The sequence below is a fragment of the Neophocaena asiaeorientalis genome, unplaced genomic scaffold, assembly GCF_003031525.2.
Source record: "Neophocaena asiaeorientalis asiaeorientalis breed wild unplaced genomic scaffold, Neophocaena_asiaeorientalis_V1.1 scaffold164, whole genome shotgun sequence".
Classification (NCBI taxonomy): domain Eukaryota; kingdom Metazoa; phylum Chordata; class Mammalia; order Artiodactyla; family Phocoenidae; genus Neophocaena; species Neophocaena asiaeorientalis.
Window position 1 is genome coordinate 1,256,556 of NW_020173727.1, and position 22,779 is coordinate 1,279,334.

The following is a 22,779-nucleotide window of genomic DNA, read 5'->3' on the forward strand; positions in this document are numbered from 1 at the left end:
TTTTTTTGCAGTACACGGGCCTCTCACTGTTGTGGCCTCTCCCGCTGCAGAGCTCCGGACGCGCAGGCTCAGCGGCCATGGCTCACAGGCCCATGTGGGATCTTCCCGGACCGGGGCACGAACCCGTGTCCCCTGCATTGGCAGGCGGACTCTCAACCACTGCGCCACCAGGGAAGCCCCAAGGCATTCTTTTTATTTTAAGAGATGTCAAATATTGCACAGTACAAACACACTGCAATTTTTTCAGCCCTTTTCCTGTTATTGGTCATACAAATGTTTTTCAATTCCTTGCTATAGTTTTTAAATGTTAAAATAACATCGCTGTACATGTAAAAAAAAAATGGTGCCTTTATTTCTATTGAATAGACGTGTGAGACTGCCAAGTCAAAGAACGTGAACTTTCCAGAGAAGCCATTCCAGTCCACACCCTCACCAATCTATGAGGGGTCCGTATCTCTATAACACAGCACCCAATATGCCCAGATCCTTTTACATTTTGCCCACAGGAAGGGCAAAAATGTTTTTCTCACTGTTATTTTGATTTGTTCTTCCTGCCTATTTGTACAAGCCATCATTTTACTTTTTAAAAATTTTTTTTATTAATTTTTATTGGAGTATAGTTGCTTTACAACAAAGCATCATTTTAGTGGGCTGTTTTGTTCTGTTTTCTTCATTTACTCTTCTGTGAATTGTATGTTCACATTCTTGTCTGTTTTCCTTTTGGATTCTCTGTTTCCCTATTTAAAGATTAGGGATACAAATTTTTTTACTGTCGTGTGTGACAAAATCTTCTGATATAATTTACAGTGTATTCTGTCAGAAAAAAAATTTTAATTTTATGTAGTTAATTTCATAGTAAAATGTCAATATTTTAATTTATTTCTTCTGCATTTCCTGTCTTGTCTGTGAAGGTCTTCCTTACCTCAAAATTATATAGTGTTCTAATATACTACAGGTTATGGCACAGCATCTTCCATGATTATATAGACACCTTTGCTTAACTAATAAAGCAGGGAGGCAGACTTTCTGGTATATTCAGGCCCTGCATAGCCAGGAGGAGAGAATAAACTTTGCTTATCTACGAGGAATGTTCTAAGTTACAATCACTAGGAAATGACATGACTTGCAATAAATCCAAAATAGTGTTCCCAGCATTTACCTTCCTACCCTCCAATCCTTAATGCCTATCACATAGGTCATTTTATTTTGCTAAACAGAAAAGATGTAGTAATCAGAATACTTAAAATTGATTTTTTTTTCCATTACAGTTGATATTTCAGCATTCCCTAGTGGTTAAAAAAAAAACATTTCTTCTGCAATATTACCAACTACCACCTGTGAGAAAATATGAAAGTTCCTACTGTGCAAATCTGAAAGGATTCTGAGCTTGGCAAACATTTACCACATTTACTCATACATCCCATTAATCTTTTGAGCCTTGATTTCCTTAGATATAAAATAAGGGGGTGAGAATGTAAAAGATCTTAAAAATACTTTTCAGTTCTAACGTTTAATAATTTTATAATTCTCTTCTTTCCCAAACTTTTCAGTGAAGCAGATTCAAACCAATCATCACATTTTGGTAGGCTGTGTTAATCTCAGAGGTTTTTACCTCTATTTACCAAAGAATGATGAAACACGCAAAGTTCAAAGAGAAAATGAAAGTAGTAATTCAAAATGATATTAAATTACCCTTGGAGTGAGTTTTCTTGCTGTATAAATGCTTAAGAAAGAGCATATGAGAGAATATTTTGGAAAGAAATCAATTAAGAGAATTTCCAGTCTCAAGTTTGATATGTAATCCTCAGCACCTGCTAGCCCACCAGGCCTGGCTGAGAGCTGAGCATCTTCCCTTAAACTTAGAGGCAGGGATACTTTGGAGCATTAAGGAAAGAGAAAGTAAAGGTGAGAAAAAGAATGAGAATCAGGAAGGCTGAGAAAAGTTCTCAGCTTGGTCCTGTCAGTCTGTTATAAGCAAACCATTAATGCCTTTAAATTAACTCTTTGTCTGCCAGGGCCAAGAAAAATAATATTTTATTTACTCGATTGTGAACTTTCGATACATCACTGCAGCTGTTGGAGTGCCTACTACTGAGCCTCTCCTAGGGCAGAGATTCAAAAGGTATCTGAAGAGTAAGTGAAAACATAAAAACTATTCAATCAGAAGACTGTTGGCATTCATTTTGGGGGAATCTTGTGGTCAAACATACAACATCTCACGTCATTGCTACTGGGACCTCCATTCCACGGTGGAAAACTTCCTTCCCCATCAGCCTCAGCCTCTACCCAGATGCTTCCTTCTCCTGCCTTGAAACCTCACCTTGCTGTGGGAGTCACTCTGTCATGCTCCTGTATTGGCTCTAGACCTGGAGGTGAGGCCAGCAGCCACCTCTATTGTCACTTCCAGACACTGCTCCTGAGCCTTTCATTAAACCCTGCTCATCTCAGCTCATTTCTTCACTTGCCCTCCTCAGAGCTGTTACCTCCCAACACTCCAGCTCATTCCCCACTATTCACAGCTTTCTCCTTCCTCACAGGCACACCTAGCTTCTTAACCCTCTGTTGAGCACCACTGGAGAAAATTACACCAACGTGCAAACCTGTGCTGTCCTAAAATTATTTTAAAAAGAACAACTCAATCACAAAGCCTCATGAACTCTGCCTCCCAAATATCATGGAGTCTGTCTGCTTCTCTCCATCCAACCCCCACTATACTAGCTCAGGCCACCATCCCCTTCCACATGGACAATGGCAGCACCTTCCTGCACAGCTTCACTATATCCAGGCTCACTCCTCCTACAGTGTATTCTCTACATCATGCCATCATTAAAAAGAAATTAATACGATCACACTAACACTATCCACTCAGTCCTTCATTGGCATCCCATTGTTCTCAGGAGGAAATTCAAACCCCTAAACACGTCTAAAATGCCATGTGGGATCTGGTCCTGCATACACTTCCAGACCCCTTTCACTGTTCTTCCTTCTCCCCCAAAACCTGTGCTCCTGTTGCACTGTCCTTGTCACAGTCCCACAGTGAACAAATAGCCTTGTGGGGGACTGGACTGATGGCAGAGCTGAGGCAGTCCTAGGGAGAGAGAATACCATGGTATCGTAGTAAGAGAGATGCTGGGATGTCCCAGAGAGACAGAGAATGCCAGGGTATCCCAGGGAGGCAGAATGATAGGGTACAAATAAAGAAGTGCAAGGATACCAGAGATATTCTGAAGGAAGAAACCAACGGGATTTTGTGACTACTTCGATTTCAGAGGTAACTAAAGGGGATAGTCATGGATATCTTCTCAGGGTTAGACTTGGACAACAAACAGTGTGGTCAAGTGTCATTTGCTGAGGGACTTCCCTGGTGGTACAGTGGTTAAGAATCCGCCTGCCAATGCAGGGGACACGAGTTCAATCCATGGTCCGGGAAGATCCCACATGCCACGGAGCAACTAAGCCCGTGTGTCACAAATACTGAGTCTGCGCTCTAGAGCCCCCAAGCCACAACTACTGAGCCCACACGCCACAACTACTGAAGCCTGTGCACCTAGAGCCCGTGCTCCACCACAAGAGAAGCCACCGCAATGAGAAGCCCACGCACTGCAACCAAGAGTAGCCCCAGCCTGCACTACTAGAGAAAGCCAGCGCACAGCAACAAAGACCTGACGCAGCCAAAAATTTTAAATTTAAAAAAAAATGTAATTTGCTGAGATAATGACATAAAAGGGGGCAGATTTTGTAGAAAAGACACCAATATTTTCAACCAATAACTTTCATCAATTTAAGCATGCTGAAGAGAAATACACATCTTTTAAATATTCATATACAACTGTTAGACCAAATGATTAAAGATGTGCTAGCAGGCCAAGTTAATAGAACATTCAAAAAACCAAAAAAAAACATGGAGCTGGAAAAGTTTGAGCTGGTTCAATTCACAGCCTACTTTAACGTTTTTAACCAAAAATCCAGCCTGCATAAACAGTAAATGCTTGATTTATTAATGAAGAACAAAAAAATGTCAAATAAAACAATGCAAGTGAAATTAGCATACAGAATAAGAAAGTCAACTTTTCCTTAAAACAGGTGGAGGGCAGGGAAGGAGTAAGAAATTGATGTAAAAAGTTAGTCTATTCTGCCACAGAGCCTAAAAAAAAACACTGAGTCACTTCATAGGTGACTTGGGTTGGATCATGAGAAGACAGAGTTGGAAAACTGGTTATATTAATTATGACTATTCACTTCAGGATAGAAAGGGGGTTATTAAGCAAAATTAAAAGGGGGGTTTGACATACAGACTAATCTTCCAGTCCCTCAAGGCTTCTGGAACGTATCTATAAATAAAGTAGTTCTAAAAAAAATTCTGGTATCAAAGAAGCCACTATGAACCTCCAATGGCCAAAGCTAATAGAGAAAAACAGAAAACCAGAATTGGATTTTCTTTGTACTCTGTGAGTGGTTGGTTCCTCATGTGGAAGGCATTTTCCGATGAGTAGCTATGTCTACAAAAGAGTGGCCAGGCTTTTCTCACAAAAGCTGAGAAGCAGTAAAGAACTTAGCAGAAACAGGTAGAGAAAGGTAAATATTCAAAGGAGAAGGAGATTCAGGGACAGATCCGAGTGGTCACATAGGTACTGAGCAGCAAACATTAAATGTAGAGACCTTCATAAAGAAAATCATTTAAAAGTTCTCCTCAAAAAGCTCCCTTAATGCAATAAAGGGAATGGAAAAGAGAGACGGGGAATACTGCTTCCTGCCTTGGTGAGTGCACTTGAGCCCTCACACACTAAGTGTCCACAAGAGGTGGGGGTGGGCAATTGTCACTGGTACCTGGTGTCACTTCTGCACTGAAGTGATTAAGAATCCAATGTGCCTCCACTCTCCGTATAGAGGCTTCTGAGGCTGGTAAATGAAGAAGCTACAAGATGATCCCGACCTGTTCATTCTATAATAAAAGCCACTAGCCAGTAAGTCCCATCCACCTTACACCCTTCCAACTTGCTTTTACAAGCTACCTCGTTCTTAAAAATAAATGTCAAGCTAAGGATCACCAGGCTGTGAGGAAGCTTTCAGCGTGAAAAACAGAAACAAATACAAATTGAAGGGGGACCTGCAGTCAAGAGACAATGCAAGAAGCAGAAGAAAACTTCAAGCTCAAAACTCTTTAGGAGAGTTGGAAACCTCATAGAAAGTACAATAAAGTGTAACAGATAAAATAAGGGAGGGAAAAAACTAGAAATTAGATTTCAATCCAAGAGTTCCATATCCAAACAATAGGATTTTGAGAAAAACAGAGACAATGGAGAAGAGAAAGTCATCCAAGGAATAATACTAGAAAATTTTCCCCAGAACAGAAGAATACACATGTCCAAATGAACAGAACCCACAGGGTATCCAATGAAAAGGATGAAACAAAATCTACCACATCATGACCTTTATTTAAGACATGAAAAAGAAGAACCCAAAAGCTGCCAGAGGGAAAAAAAGCCACTTACAAAAGGAATTGATGGCAAAACAGAACTTAATTTTGAAAAGCCAAATTGAATCTTAGAAGACAGTGGAACAAAGTCTGAGGAAAATAAAATACTAAAATCAGTCAAATCAAGTGGAAAAAGTAAAATATAAAGTTCCAGCATGCAAGCCTAGAGAGTGATCAGTCTAGTGTGGAACCAGAAGACAGAGGACTCTAAGAGGGAGGCCCCAGGGACTAGGGGTGGGAGAACTGAAATGGTGAATTTTATACATTTGGCAACATATAAATTAAGCATTTTACAGTTTAGTTGTGGTTTAGAATTAATCAGTATACAGAAACCAAAGGAAAACAAAATAATAGGCAATTATTAACTACAGGAAAGAAACTGTTACCATGTAAACAATTAATTACCCTACGTGACTCAGCGGTGAGCAACATTTACATGGTTATAAGAACCTAAGTATGGGCTACTGGTTTCCATGGTAGAATTGCTGAGATTTTAAAGATGTGAAAGTGGTTTCTCTGGACAAAGGAATGGATGGGTTATGGAGACAGACGGGGTAAAAAACTGCTGCTGCATTTTATCACAAAAAGCCAATAAGCCAAGGTCATGTACGTACACACAAAATAATGACAATTAACTTTAAAAACACACTAATAAGTCTCTTACCCAGCTGTAGAATATAATAAAAAAAGTAGTTCAATAAACTTAATTGGGGACCTGTTTGTCAGACAAAGAGCTATGAGTAAAACAATCATAAAAATCTTCCAGACAACATTAAAACAGATGTTCTTATTCATCACTAAAGGAAATAAAATAGTATATTTTATTAATTTTGGCTTGAAAAACCATTAGAACAAAAACTTCAAAAAACAAACTGAAACATCACAAATCGTCAGACCATCCCAAACTATGGGGCACACTTCTATAGGGAGGAGGATGAATTGGGGAGAGATGTGCAATCAAAGAAATACACATTCAGGGAAACTGAAATGCCACACACAGTCTGCTACCCTTCATTTCAAATTGTAATGTGTCAACAAAATGATTCTAAGAAAAATTAATGGACCACAAAATCACATATATGAGTACTAAAAACAGAGCAAAATAGGATTCTAAAAAATAGTAATATTGAAAAGAGTAAACTTATACGTGTCAAACTAAAAAAACAATGTCCACAGTTTTTCAAAACTAAACAATATACCATATTTAAGAATATATACATAGGTGGTAAAGTTATAAAGAAAAGCAAGGAAAAACTTAGACCAAAAGTTAGGATGCCATTTCCTCTGAGGTCTGGGAAAAGGGAAGAAAATGCACTAAGGAGGAATTTTAAGTGAATGAAAGCTTCCAATAATGATATTTATTTCTTAATTTGAGTGATGGGTACACAGGTGTTTACTTTACTATTGTTTAAAAATATATCTAAATATTTTATACAATTCCACAGGTAGGACACATTTCACACATAAAAGTTGCCTAAGAGAGGATAGTGGGTACTACAGTAGGTAATGTACTCAAATCACAGAGATGCACGAAACATAAAGTAAGGAATTTCATATAGCTGTTTCTTTTAAGACCCTAAAAGTAAAGTACAGTAAAAGTATTTCCCATGGAGGACAACAAACAAGTGTGCAAGTAGGCAGCAGGGCCTGGAGAGTTACCAGACCGTATAAGTGGACTCAGAGTCATCAACTCTACTCAATGCTCAATGATTTCTAAAGAAGATCTGCTCAGATGATCTAGAACAGAGAGCTACATGCTGAAAGAGCCTAAAAATCAAAAAGGGGTATTTTCTGGGCACCCTGCAGTAGAACAGTGAATGGAAAAGGGCTCAAAGATTCTATTACAAGATCTAAGAATCATACTCAAACTTAGGTGCTTTAATGATTCTACTCTATTTCTCGCCTTAAGAATTGTGGGAGGGACTTTCCTGGTGGTACAGTGGTTAAGAATCCACCTGCCAATGCAGGGGACATGGGTTCGAGCCCTGGTCCGGGAAGATCCCACATGCCACGGAGCAACTAAGCCCATGAGCCACCACTACTGAGCCCACGTGCCACAACTACTGAAGCCCACATGCCTAGAGCCCGTGCTCCACAACAAGAGAAGCCTGTGCACCACAACAAAGAGCAGCCCCCACTCACCACAACTAGAGAAAGCCCGCTTGCAGCAACGAAGACCCAATGCAGCCATTAATTAATTAATTAATTTTTAAAAAAGAATTGTGGGAAAGTAATTTTTGTCCATCCTTCAGCTACAGTTTTTATGAGAGGTGTAGAAACTCTAAAGATGGTGGCAGCCATAATCAGTGAGAGACTAAAGAGAAAATTAAGCACAAAAAGACAGGAACAGAGTCCCTATAGGCTGTTCACAGCACTTCTCCGTGAAAACCTTGAGTGGTTTTATGCATTATTTTACCATCCTTAGATTAAAACCAAACAAAAGAATGGCTTGGCTGGCTGCCAGGTAATCACTGTAAAAGGGGCAGGTGGTACAGGTGGATGGGACCACATCCTCACCACTGGTGAGACCAGACTGCAGTAGAGGAAGGAACAGGAGTTTTAAAGATTAGATTGGGGGTGACAAGGATACCCAAGGGTAGTCCAATTAAAAAATCTTGCTTCAATTTTGTCCTTTGAGAGGGAAAGGTAAGAGATGCACATATTCCTTGGCAGAAGGGAAGGAACCAAGAAAGACAGACTGAAGGATGGTGACAAATAAAGAATAACAAATAAAGAATAACTACATGGGCTTCCCTGGTCGCGCAGTGGTTGAGAGTCCGCCTGCTGATGCAGGGGACACAGGTTTGTGCCCCGGTCCGGGAAGATCCCACATGCCGCAGAGCGGCTGGGCCCATGAGCCGTGGCCGCTGAGCCTGCGTGTCTGGAGCCTGTGCTCCGCAATGGGAGAGGCCACAACAGGGAGAGGGTCACATACCGAAAAAAAAAAAAAAAAAAAAGAATAACTACATGGTAGCAAGTAGGGATGAACTCCGTAACACCAACAGGGGGATGAGCCTTAAAACAAAAACACATCTTCAAATGGACATCCCTCTTTCAGGACTAATTCTGTCCTAAATTAATTTTCCACTAATAGAAATATTCACCCTCAAAAACAAAGTTTGTTTTGACCTCCTTTGAATTTCAAAGCAAGGCAAAAGGACGAAACCAACTAACTGGGGAAATACACATACTTCTGGGACACACACATGCCCAGACAGACACCTCTATCAGAAGTAATAGAGACAGGAAACACGTGGAGTAGGAGGAGGGAAGGAGAGAGAGTTGATATGGAGAGGACAGGCCTCCTTGGTTAAAAGGGCTTTCAAATTCCCACTTTCAGTTTTTATGAGGCCCAAATACTTTGTTTCCTGTCCCTAATACCACAAGACCTCTGTATCCCAGTACCACACTCCTTTTATTTGAGCTAGTCAGAGTATTTCTGGTGAGCTATTTCCAAAAAGAACTAAAAAATCCTGTTTAGAAACTGTTATTATTTGTACACATCTTTTATATCAATAAAATTTATAATAAATTTTAGGTATATGTATATTTTTTCCCGAGAGTTGGCTGTTAAACATTTACCAGCACACCACTGCTTCAGGGTAAATATTAATAGCTATACATACCATCCGATCTACTCTTACTTAACAATGCACAGTGTACTAGTGAAGAAGCATCCCACACTCCAGAATAATACTAAAATCAAACTGAATGACAAAGAACGAAAGGATTAATATTACTTGCATGATATCTGCCCCTCAGGTCCAACAAGAAAAGCTTGCATTTATTAGTAAGTGATTCCACTCCTCAGGAATGTACTGAATTCCCCTCAAAAGAAGCAATGGGGACTTTCGTAACAGCCTACTAACTACTCTCCTACGTTCCCTCCCCCTGGCAGAACAGAGACTTGCACACGCGGGGTCTTGAGAAACTGGCCTCCAGAAACTGTCAGTCTGTGGCTGAGAAATACCAGGGTATCTTATGAAATATATAACTGTAACTATGTCTTCACAACACAGCTTTTAGAAAACAATCAACAATAGGTGTTTTAAAGAAATACCAAAATCCTGAGAATTCCAGACAAGAAGGTACATCAGAAATAGGCTGTGTGTGCAAAAACACCTTACTTCATCTCCTTAAGTCAGAGGTTGGCAGCCCAGCCCCATTTCACCATTTGGCTATGTTTTCTATGTTCCCTTCTACTTCCATTTCCGGTGAAATGAACTGGCTTATTTGACTTCAGAAAACCCGCGCGTGTGTGTGTGTGTGTGTGTGTGTGTGTGTGTGTGGGTGTGTGTATATATATATATATAGAGAGAGAGAGAGAGAGACACAGAGAGAGAGAGTTTAAAAACATATATTTCTGGATTTTAAAATGTCATACTCAATCTGCCTATAAATTTCTAATCTGCTAAACAAATATCAACTTTTATTTCTCAATAGAAACACAATTTATAAAAAAGATTCTAAACTCAATTGAAGATATCCTCCTCTTTATTCTTAACCTACATGTTAAGAAGTCTGCCGCTTTATCCCACTTTATAAAATTAGAAGGGTGACAAACCTAACAATCAAGGAAGAAAACATTAAGAACTACCTCTAATTGGACACCGCTAAAAATACTCATGTCAAGAACACTTAAAAATGCAATGAAAAAAACTGATAGAAAAAGTGACAGAAGACTCGATTCAACATATTATAAACCAGAGTCACTACTGGAGTATAATTTACACACCTGGGCCCCCAGGGTGCAGTGCAACAGTCAAGAGAATACACGTGGCTCCACAATGCACAGGAACTGGGTGTCATTTGGGGATGGGTGGACGATCCTAGAGTTTCGGATGTGTTTGGACAGGATTAAAGACATTATTTAGGGAAAAGAAAATGTGTGACACTAGTGGGGTCTCTATATCCAAGCACAGTTCCAGAGGGTAAACCACCAGCTACAAGAGTCGGACAACATCAACAAAGGGGCCAGCTGGGGCACAAAGCAGTAAAGTAGGTGAAGCTGAAACAGGATGCAGCCCTCAGAGCTGGGAGAAGAACCAGAGACAGCTAGTTAGCAAGACCCAAATCCTCTTACGGTAAAGTCACTCCCTCCTGCTACCCTAAGCAGTGAATGGTCTGTGGATGTTTTTTTTTTTTTATCATCCTAAAACTACAATAAGAAATTAGACTTTACATCACAACTCAGCACATGTACGTCTACACACATATACACAATAAGCAACAAACAGAAGTTTCTCTAAATAACACCCATTTTGTAATGGTATACTTTATTTTTTACATTTGTGTTCTTTTTCATGTAAAAAAGTTGCTAGGCCTAACTCACTAAATTGATTTTAAAATCCCCTAGATAAAGCCCTGCAATTTGACAGACTCTGTGCTGAAGTAGTCACTGGCTGACTCTGGGGGCAGGTGGGTGTCAAGGGTCACATGAGATCATAGCTCACCTTGAATCCTGTCCCTCTATTGGTCAAATTTCTGATTTCCTTCACTTGCTTTGGAAGTGGTTTCAAACAGCCTGGCATTAAGGTCATTCATCAACCAGCCCAACTCATTTCTCCAATCTTACTCTTCCACAACGCCTCCTCAATCATCTGCGTCCCAGTAAAACTGATCTGCTTGTAACCCCTCCATATCCCAGATTTTCCACCTTTGCTCGCCCCTGGGATTCTTTTCTCCTCCACCTATCCAAAATGCTCTGACCCTCCAAGGCGGAGCTAAATCGACTGCTCCACACAGAACAAATTTCTCCTGCCTCCAGAACTGTAAGCACTTTATCCTTGCTGTCTATCTTCTACTGACACACGCCTACCACCACTGCCATCTCTCACCTCACCCCACCACCATGCTCTCAGAACCCAAACACGCAGTCTCAAAAAGAGACCACTTGGTACGCACTTTATGTGCTGACTGAACAAACAAACATGTAGGGAGCACACTGCTGTCTGCGGACTACAAAATCTCAGGCCAGGGCCCACACCACCAAGAATCCCTCAACCAAAACTAGAACCTCATATTCTCTGCGGCAGATATAGTGCCTTCAGCCTCTGAAACAGTTGTTATAGCAAGCATTATACGAAAATGATACTGAATGTTTACTTTAATAAATGTTTAGAAATTCTTTCAATTGAAAAACAGCATAACTATAGATTAGCAATTTAGTAATAATGCCATGTTCCATGTTTTACTTCCCTTACTTAAAATCTAATTTCCCAAATGTAATAAAGCTATCCATAAGACAGCTGGGTAGTACTTAGCAAAATGGATAGATCCCCTCAAACTCATCTAACTCTGGCTTCTCATGAGACAAGGCACACTGGCCTTGCTTTCCTTCAAGTCAGCCCCCTCTCCTGATGACCAGATACTTTGGTTAAGTTATTTCTGTGTGTCTTGTTTCAAAAACAAAATTTTTCACATCATCTTTTAATCATGAGTTTTCATTTCGGTCTCCCCCAGTTACATAATTAAAAGAACTTTCTTTCATGCTAATATTTCTGACTTTGCTCTAAGTATCTTAAATCTCTATGCAAATATATTTTAAGTTGATCTTCTAATAGCTTCCTCATTTGACAAATATTTATCAAGCAACTGCTATACACTCAAACACTGAGCTAGGATGCAATAGACTCTTTGAGGCGCACTAAACTAAGAATGCCACACTTCCAAAGCAAAGAAGATAACAGGATAATAGCAGATTCACACTCATTAACCCAAATTGAAAATCACATACATACGCTATACTTCTGTACCGCAAAGAATCAGTAAGAAGTAAAAAAGAAAATTCTAAAGATACTCTGAAGGTAAAATAGTTCAAGCAAGTAATGTAAGGAATGGCCAAAATAAAGAAGAAACAGAAATACAAAACTCAGAAAATTTGTCTATCTTTTAGTTTTAGAAATGTTGCTCAACTATGAAGTAAATGAGGTCAGGTATTCACTATCTGTATAGAATATATTTCTATTTAACATCAGCAAAATAGTCATTAACACCATTTGATAATGAGTGGTTCTTTCCTTTATATTTTATGTAAACAGTATATACTGCTTATGCACAAATGCCTATGAATATTTAATATTTATCAAATAGCCCCATCCTGCTCTACTTAAACCTTTAAAATTATTTTAAATGTGGCTAGCTAAGCCAATAGTAAAATCATTCAAATGGGAAATATTTTTGTATCTACAAACAGATATATTAGAAATGACATTGTTATAAAACTGAACTATAAATCAATCATTATCTCACTATTCTAGTATATATTATAAACACATATGAAAAATGAATAGTCTTACCTTAAGTATGTGCCATATATGAAGAATAATGCCATCATTAGTCCATTTAAAATAAAAATTACAGCAACATAAAAGCAAGCAGGATCTCCCAATCCTTTAAAAATAAAGAAAAAAATATGCTCTAACTATAAATTATGTGTCTGGCAATTTACATTAAAATGTGCTTATTTTGAAAATGGTTGCCATATATATTAAATGGTTGCCTTGGTTCCCATATGAACATATGACACTAGTGTGGAACATAGATGAGAGCAGAGTAGTAACTACTGTGGTTTCAAAACAGGGCTGAAAATTCATGGATACTCCTCCTGTAGAGGTATGGGGTCTATGCCCCTGCTTCTGAGTCTGGCTGGGCTTGTGACTGCTTCAATACATCATGGCAGAAGCCACATAGAAGACGCCATGCAGTATCCAACTTAGAGCCCTGAGCTACCACATGAAAAGCCTAACTATCCTGAGGTACTATGCTACACAAAAGCCCAAGTTACATGAAAAGGGCACATGTAGGTGTCACAGTTGAGTCTCAGTTGGGCCCAGCCTTGCAGGTACAAGTACCATGCAGGTACTTACATTCTGGCTCTAAGTGAAGTAGCCCCAAGTTAATTCCAGTCTTCCCAGTCATTTGGGTCTAGCAGAGTCCTCTGACATAGTGGAAACCAACCAACCATCCTATACCCTGCCCAAATTCCCTACTTTCAGAAGCTGTACACCACTAAGTTTGCAGGAAATTTATTATGCTGCAACAGACAACTGGACAATATCATAGAAACTTGCCTTCACAGCTTTCAATAGGGCTGAGTCCTTCTCCTCTGGTAACTGTCCAACATATCTTGGTTTGAATACCAATCAAGTCCATTATTTTGATATAAATCCTGTACCAGCTGGCTAAGACTACCTAATTTTTTTAAAAAAAGAGAGACACCATAAGAAAAAAATATTATCCTCAACAGTTTCCTTACTAGAATATTTTTGAGATATTTTGATAATTATCAAACTTTCCCTTCCTGTACCATCCACTTGGGTCCCTTTAAATCTAGTAAAAGGACCTTCACAATCCCCTGTGTAGATTCTTCACTGGTCAGTCTTCACCAGTGCATGGCCTCTCATGGGTAAGAATAAAATATAACAAGAAATATGCAAATCTGTAATCTTCAAAAGCTATAAAACTCGACTAAGGGACATAAAGGAAGAGTTGAACAAATAGAAAGATACTCTGTCTTCCTGAATAGATCTAATTTTTCAAGATGTGAATTCTTCCTCAAATTAATTCATAAACACAATGCTAAGCAAAATCCCAAGTGTCTACTGAGATGCATTATATGGGAAAATGACAAAAAGGAGATAACTGAAGAAAATGTCCTAACAGATAACAAAATTTGTTACTTACATAATTAAATAGTGTGATGCTGGCACAAGAATAGCCAGGCAGATCAAAGTAACCATGGTGGAGGCAGTGGAGTGCCACCCAGATCCCCCTTCAAGGCTGAGGCACTCATTCCCCTAGCAGCTGGGAGGGTTGGTGGCCGACAGCTCCCAGCTGAGTCCCTCTCTGGGAGCTACCCTCTGCTGAAGAGAGTAAATTCACTGAAGATCATACCCCCTCCCAAGGGTAACTGCATCCAATGTCTAACTACTCAACAGGTGGAGGTATAAAGGCCAGGGGCCCTTGCCTCAGGTAGGACAACTCTGCGGGGTCATCCCAGTTCCAGAGTTTCCCAGGGGATTGGCTGAGGCCTTTGCTGTGACTGCATCACAGCTCAGCTCTCCTCCTCCTCCTCCTCCTTCCTTCACCCCCCTTCAGATGTTGCCCCCAAGGGCTTTCCCCTATACACTTCCTGTGTGCACATCTCCTCTTTTCCAGGACCTCAACCTAAGGTAACACTGAACACGAAGTCCAAAAGCAGATGCAAGCATATATGTATAATAATTCTGGATATAATAAAGAAGCAGGGAGAAGACGGACCACTCATCCAAGTGTAAGGTTACACAGAAGACCACTTTGAAAACATATAACGTTAGATCCCTACCCCAACACTGAGCATCCAGACGAATTCCAGATAAATTAAAAATGTAAATCTCAAAAACATAATTATAACAATTAAGAATGAAGATTTTTTACATATGAATGACTAAAAACCATAAATCTAAAAGCTTCACAGATATCTCTGAACAGAAAAAATACATTCTCATCATACTGTACAAAACTAAAAGGCAACAAAAAGCTGGAGAAAATATCTTATCATATAGCATAGTATTAACATCCTGCATATAATAAATGAGCTCTTATAAAATATCAATAAAAACATAGACAAAGGGCATGAATAAGCAATTATTTTTAAAAGTGAAAATGCATTTTAAGATATAGCATTGAATAAAATATACATACACACACATATATACAGCAATGAACAAAATACTTCATGTGATCTTAACTTTTTTCAGCCTATTAAATTAGCAAGGATGCAGGGAAACAAGCATTTTCAGAAAAACTGCTAGTGGGAATATAACCTATCTAGAAAGCATTTTGGCAACATGTACCAAAATCATTAAAGCATATATTCTATTGAACTAAATAGTTCCACATCAACATATTCATAGTTTAAAAAAACATAAGAATGTATGTAAAGATTTCGCTTCAAGGATGCTTATTGCAGCTTTAGATCCTTTAAAAGTTGAAAACAACCAAAGTTTTCATAAAAGATGGACTAAATAAACAATGGTAGATTGTATATACAGCCATAAAACATGATGCTGTTGAAGAAAAGATGACTTAGGAAGATGGCTTTAAATATTCTTAAAAGACAGGGCTTCCCTGGTGGCGCAGTGGTTGAGAGTCCGCCTGCCGATGCAGGGGACATGGGTTTGTGCCCCGGTCCGGGAAGATCCCACATGCCGCAGAGCGGCTGGGCCCGTGGGCCATGGCCGCTGAGCCTGTGCGTCCGGAGCCTGTTCTCCGCAACGGGAGAGGCCACAACAATGAGAGGCCCGTGTACCGCAAAAAAAAAATATATATATATATATTCTTAAAAGACAAAAAGCACTTATAAAAAATGTTACGTGTTGTGTGATCCCATTGCTGTAAAAGTAAATGTGTACATGGCTATAGAAAGTACTCAATAAGTACTCTGGTGATTATTTATTGGTCTCTATCTCCTCTATCTCTATTGCCTTACTAATCAATCAGGCTAACTCAGTTGATCTGGAAGTTGGACTCCACTCACTCAATGTGAAATGACCAAAAGCCCTGCTTCGTGCTGGTACTGAGCCCGGGCTTGAGATCCCACAGAGACCATGGCCCTGGCATCAGGCAGCATGCCTTCTAGAAGCATCAGCATGCTAAGAAGGGGGAGCCCAGGGGACGTGCGCTTAACAGGAGAACCTCAAGGAGGAGTCACTGAGGAAGTTACATCTCAGGTTGGTCCTGGAGAATGCTTAGGGATGCATCAAATGAAGGAGGGATGGTGAAGGAGAGGCCAAAGGTTACTGATATCACTGCCTTCCTATCTCAGGTCCTTTCTTCCACTCCCACAGGGGAAAAGTGCATTCAATTAAATGAAGAATCCCAGATAAGGAAGAAACATTATTTGGCAAATGACATGTACAAGTAATGGCGCTCCTCTGCTATAATCCCTATAAACATACCAAATCTAGACAGTTTTCATACTTTGTAAACCATGCAATCATACTAATCACTCCCATAAAATCAGTTAAAGACCCCCAAAATTAATAATGATCTTTTTTCCATATTCCTTTCCAAGAAAAGATACACGTTTTCTTTAAAAAAAGAAGAAAATTTAATATACCGAATTACATCTTAGATTTAGAATCAGCATTTAATATAAGTAATACTTTAAAAAGTAAAAAAAAAAAAAATCACAATTGAAAAAGTATCTTACCTCAGGGTAAAGATTGAACCTTTTTAATGTATTAATAACAAGGGGATATTCAGTCAGCTTATCATTCATAATCATCCATACTCCATCCAAAAATGAGGGTGCTTCCACAATAGTCTTAAAGTAGGAATAATATAGTCCCTGAAATAAGCACATGTTATGATTAAAAGTACATAATCACTATGCCTCTTATTAGCTTAAAAAAAAACTTAAATATGCTGCTTTTGAAAAATAAAGCAATCAAGAAAGTAACAGCTACAATTAATTTCATAGGTTTCTGATCACTAATAAATGCTCAGGTTGCAAAAAACTTACATATCTTAGTATAACCTTGTCTTAATTGAAACAGTTGATCTCAAAATAGCTTCAAAAATAGTTTCAACATTTAAAAAGTAATATAGGGCTTCCCTGGTGGTGCAGTGGTTGAGAGTCCGCCTGCCAATGCAGAGGACAGGGGTTCGTGCCCCGGTCCGGGAAGATTCCACATGCCTTGGAGCAGCTGGGCCCATGAGCCATGGCCGCTGAGCCTGCGCGTCCGGAGCCTGTGCCCCGCAACGGGAGAGGCCACAAGAGTGAGAGGCCCGCGTACCGCAAAAAAAATTTTTTTAAATAATAAAAAGTAATATAACTCAGACAGCACACTTCATTTAAGAAACCCCTATAACCCATACTAATTGAAGTGTCAGTAAAGGCTATCTTATGAACAGGATGAGTTTACTATGGAACCTAAGTTTACCACGAACCAACGCAATCATCCTCAGCCAAAAACGTTTCCCCCTAAATGCTTATTTGAATCCTCAAAATGGTACTATCAGCCACCTTTCCTCCAGAGTTATATGTAAAAATACAAATATATTAGGAAGGCTACACACTGATGTGTTACATATAAGTTACATTCAGATGCCAGCTAGTTTTACAGACTATTTTCCTTCTTCTCAGCTCAGCATAAGGTAAGTACCCTGCAGGACCAGGGCTCTGAGGGTGGAAGAGAGGGACAGTGGTAGTACTCCCATTTTGAGGAAAATAATTTTTTACTTTGACATGCTAATTATGAAAGATATCAAGGTTGGAATACTACATGGGACAAAAAACAAGCAAGTACTAGAAGCCTTATGAGGGAGCAGAAGTGGCAGCATAGGGCAAAACAGATGAACCAATTCCATCTGCTATACAGTTTTGTCTAGAGCTCCCCTGGTAGCCAGTACCATTAGCTATCAAACTCTAAACTCACCTTAAGGTTTATAAATATCAAAGTGATTTGCCTACTCAGAAAAGGAAAAAAATGGTTCTTGATACCATGGTATTTAGCTCTCATATCACTGTTTTTTTAAATACTTCCTACTGTACTAGGTTTAATAACGTCCCCCAATATTTCAGGTCCACTAAAACCTGTGAATGTGACCTATGTGGAATAGGCTCCTTACAAATGTAATCAAAATAAAATGAGGTAATACTGGATTAGGTGGACTCCAAATGCAAAATAACTGATATCCTTATAACAGCAGGGAAATTTAAACACAGAGGCACAAGGGAAAATGCTGCATGAAGACAGAGGCAGAGATTGGAGTGATTGTACCTCCAATGCAAGCTAAGGATTGCCAGAACCATGAGAAGTTAGGAAGGAGTCTCAGAGAAAACATGGGACAGCCAGCACCTTGATTTCAGACTTCTAGCCTCCAGAACCGTGAGAGAATAAACTTCTGCTCTTTTAAGGCACCTAGTTTATTGTACTTTGTTATGAGAGCCCCAGGAAACTACAACCTACCTTGTAGGTTTGATTTTGGAACCATGTGAATATCTTATATAATTAAAATTTAAAAACAAAAAATTTTACATGCCTAAATAGCAAAAAAAGAAAAAAAGAAGAAGAAGAATTAATTATTTATCTAGTTGGGTGAGGATTTCAAACAACTTTAAGACATATCAATAGTAATTTTATTGTACACCCCTAATGGAATATATCCTAAAGTCAAAAAGAGCTGCAAGAAAGTTTTAAATTATTTTCAGTAATCATTTTTAATAATATCTTTGATACTTTTATTCCTCAAGTATAAGTAATTTGAAACCAAGATTCTCAAGCTAACAGAAAAGATACAAATTTAATATCAAAAAAGTAAAAACCGCCTAAAACTAAATTTGAATTTAGAAATATAAATCAATAATTTATTTTCTCCTTTTAAAAAACTGTTTCCTAATTCTGTTTACTAAAAAGGCCTAGACACAATGGCCAATCTAATATAAAGTATTATCAGTGAGCACCTCTAGAACCAAAATTGTGGTCTCTAAATACCATGTGCTACTGAAAGGAATCAGGGCTCCTTGGAAAACTGGATGATTCCAGGTCTGGAGAGGAAATGTCTTATAGTACCAGCAAGTAAGGAAGCTACAGAATACTAGTGAGGTCATGTCAAGGAGACAGAGAGAACTGCAAGGGCTCTCACCAGCTAAAGACAGGTAAGTTTAAAAAATATGTTAAAATCTATCAGGCCACAATGGTATTCCAAAAGGAGTACCAACAGAACTCCATTGGTCACCACTAGGAGATGCTACGGAACCAACTCATTTTTCTGAAAAGTTGTAATAAAAAGAAAGAATCAAGCATTTTCCTGTCTTTCCTGTGAAGTGTACCTCAGAGAAACAAACTAAATAAGTATTGCGGGAAAGTTCTTCTCTACAGAGGAATTATGGTTATTAAATGCCCATTCCCCCAGGTAATTTAAACACTGGTTGATCTTTGATGACATTAAGTAATTGCTCTTCATTATTTTCAAGTATGACAATGATACTGTAGTTAACAAAAAAAAGTCCTTTCTTTTGAGACACATATGAAAAATATTTACAGATGAAACAATATCTGAGGTTTCCTTTAAAAAGAGATGGGTGTGTGAAGATGTAGATGACAGAAAAATGGGTATGTGTCCTCAGTTGTTGAAGCTGGGAGAATGGGTAGGGGGAGTTGTCTACTCTTCCTACTTTGGAACATCTTTGAAAACTTCCAGGATGAAAAGCTTAAAATGTTTAGATTACTAAACTACTATAATAAAATATTACATGAAAACTAACCATTTCAGTGCGAAAAGCCATCTCCCTTTCCAATGTTGAGAGGTGAGAAAAATGACGATCATTTTCAAAGAGGTGTGTGATATGGCTCCTGTAAAACAAAAGAGTAACAAAGCAACAGTGTTGAAACTTATACTAAGTATAATTTTAAAAGAAACTCTAAAAGCAAAAAACAAAAAATCTATATATTTGCAACTCATTTTGTGATAAAACTCAAACACAATGGTATGCATATTTGTTTTTCCACTCAGTATATCTTACATTTCTACTAAACTTTCTCTCTATAAGAATTTTAAAAGCTAATTCAAATTAGATTTTAAAATTAGAATGAACCAGAATAATGACGTTTTAAGCCAAGTATAATAAAATTATAGATTAAACTATAAATGTCATTGGGTTACCATTTCAGAAATGTCTGATTTATGAAATTCATATTTCTTTCTATCCAGAAAATTAAAAGAATGAATCTTCCTCTCAACATGAACACTATATTAATGTTAAGGGAAGGAGAGTCTCAAATATAACCTCTTTAATAATAGATCTTTTTTATTAAAAAATTGCATTATTCTGGCTCTGATTTATGAATTAAACTACATTTTCAGACTAGTGTGCTGCATGTAATAATATACATTCATCCTTAAACTGAAATTATTCATATATATATGAGAAATAGTTTGGTAGGCTATAAACATCTGCATAAAATATACCATAGGAGAAAAACAATCTTACCAGTGCAACACTGCTGCAAAGGCAGCTGCAAGAAAAAAGAAACGTAAATTATTACTTTAGCATTAAAAAATGTTTTCACCCTACAGAAAAGCATTACAAAGATAAGCATGGTAAAGTTTGGGAACTGTAAATCTTGAACTCTTAGGGACTGGGCAAAGAATAGGGACTCTTCAAAAGAAGTCCCAGGGCTCTGCGTAAAATACCAATAGACTAAATTATAAAAGAATTAAGCATATATCTACAATTTTCATTCATACACTCATTCAACAAAATTAATGAGGAGCTATTATTTGACAACAACTGTACAAGAAACCCTCAGATGGAAAGTTCCACAAACTCAACTGCAAAGCGAATAGAACCAATGGTGAGAGGCAACAGAATAAAGAAATATGGTGACCTCAGGGAACAGGACTGGGGATGGACAAAAAGAGGGAACTATCACTTTCGATATGTGCTGCAATATCTTAATTTCTATAATACATTTTCCTTTTTTTTTATTTTTTGCGGTACGCAGGCCTCTCACTGTTGTGGCCTCTCCCGTTGCGGACGCGCAGGCTCAGCGGCCACGGCTCACGGGCCTAGCCGCTCCGTGGCATGTGGGATCTTCCCGGCATGTGGGATCTTCCTGGACCGGGGCATGAATCCATGTCCCCTGCATCAGCAGGCAGACTCTCAACCACTGCGCCACCAGGGAAGCCCACAGTTTACTATTTTTTAAACAAATTTAAAACAAAAGAAGAAGGAAGAAGGAGATGGAGGGGGGTAAGGAAAATAGAAAAGGGAGAGAAAACAAGCTAGTAATAAAACCAGTCTCATAGTTTGCTTTCTGTACAAGTACAAAGAACACATTAAAATGAATCCAGAAAATACCATTCAGTTTCCTTGTATCACAAGATTCACTGTATTGCAGGCTTCTGATTAAATAACTACTAAGGAAATGAACTATAAAGTACTCTTAGAAATGAAAGACAGAACAGCTCAGATCTTATTGTCTTATTTTTAAAGAAGTATTTATATTTTTAAAAATTAAAAAATGCATTTTACCTAGAAGATACTAATAGTTACAAAAGAAAAAGATTTACTCTTTCCAGATCATTGAAACGACAAATATTTAACTAGGTTTGTCATTTGACATTTATTTGTACCTGGTACTTTGACCTTTTGAAATTTTGATTTTTTTTTCTTATTTTTTTTTTCTTATTGACAAATCTAGTATCCACTCCCTTTTTGGTTTTTACCTTTAAAGACTTCACACCACCATAATATAATCTGGGCTTTATTTTCTCAATGATCTAACTATCATGTTGCTGAATAAATCATTCTTCCATCATAGAATGTAAATACCACCTTATACTGAAGACGTGTCACATTATACTTTGGTAATCCCTTAGAGCTTATAATTTTGATTTCATTCATAAATTAATATGGGAAGAATCTACATATTTATAATATATATGTATATGTTAGTATCCATAAACATGATATATAACTTCAATTATTCAACTCTCTTTTCAACTGCCGTCGACAAAAATCCTATCAGTAGAGCTAATACATAATACATAGTTAACTCATATTTCTTATTATAACTTACCTGGGAGTTTAACATCTTTTTGTTCCTGCTAATAACCATGAAATTTTGTTTTCATTATACTTTACTGGATATTGTTAATGTATTTATTTTTGAAGTGTATTTATTTTGTAATGTATTTCTTTTGGGCTCATTTACTAAACTATTAATTCTTTTATTTATTTATGTTTTGGTTTATCATCTTCGATTCTCCATTTTAAATAATATTTTAAAAAGATAACTTTGCTCATGTTTTATAATTTTACTATTAGTTTCTTCTTCCCATCTGACAATAATAATAAACTTCTAGAATAATACCAAGTAATTCTGGTAAAAGAGGGCATCCAGTATTCTGCTGACTTTAACAGAAATGCATTTCACATTACGCCTTTAAATTAGTCTTTGACCTTCACAATTCTGCAGCGATACATAGGATTTCTCAAGATCATCATCTCTCTACTTCCTCAGAATACTACAACTTCTCAGAAGGATGGAAGATACAAAGTGCCTTTTGGTGCCTTCCTTTAATCCAATCCGTGCAGCACTAGACAATTCTTGGATTTCTTGGCATTTGAATGACCCTCTTTCATAGTTTCCAGGGTCGATTCATAATCTGTCCAATGTTTTGAAGTCCTTTGTTCATTTCAATTTAATAATAGTAATAAAGCAGCTAACATTTGAATTCTTATTACCTGCCAGGCATTTTTAAGTGCTTTACTTGAACTAACTCAATAAATCCTCGCAACCATCCGATGT

The 22,779-nt window shown here is 38.0% G+C and overlaps 1 protein-coding gene across 2 annotated transcripts in view; it reads right to left on the reverse strand.

The window, feature by feature from the left end:
• Positions 1 to 22,779, reverse strand: part of DPY19L1 (dpy-19 like C-mannosyltransferase 1) — a 97,357-nt gene that overhangs the window by 62,237 nt on the left and 12,341 nt on the right. For both annotated transcript variants that reach the window (XM_024750774.1, XM_024750773.1), the window contains exons 2-6: positions 20,457 to 20,481; positions 19,731 to 19,818; positions 16,671 to 16,808; positions 13,549 to 13,669; positions 12,775 to 12,868 (exon numbers count right to left, since the gene is read on the reverse strand). In XM_024750774.1, the coding sequence (XP_024606542.1) occupies positions 12,775 to 12,868; positions 13,549 to 13,669; positions 16,671 to 16,808; positions 19,731 to 19,751 (374 nt within the window). In that variant the 5' untranslated portion in view covers positions 19,752 to 19,818; positions 20,457 to 20,481. The remainder of the gene's footprint in view (positions 1 to 12,774; positions 12,869 to 13,548; positions 13,670 to 16,670; positions 16,809 to 19,730; positions 19,819 to 20,456; positions 20,482 to 22,779) is intronic.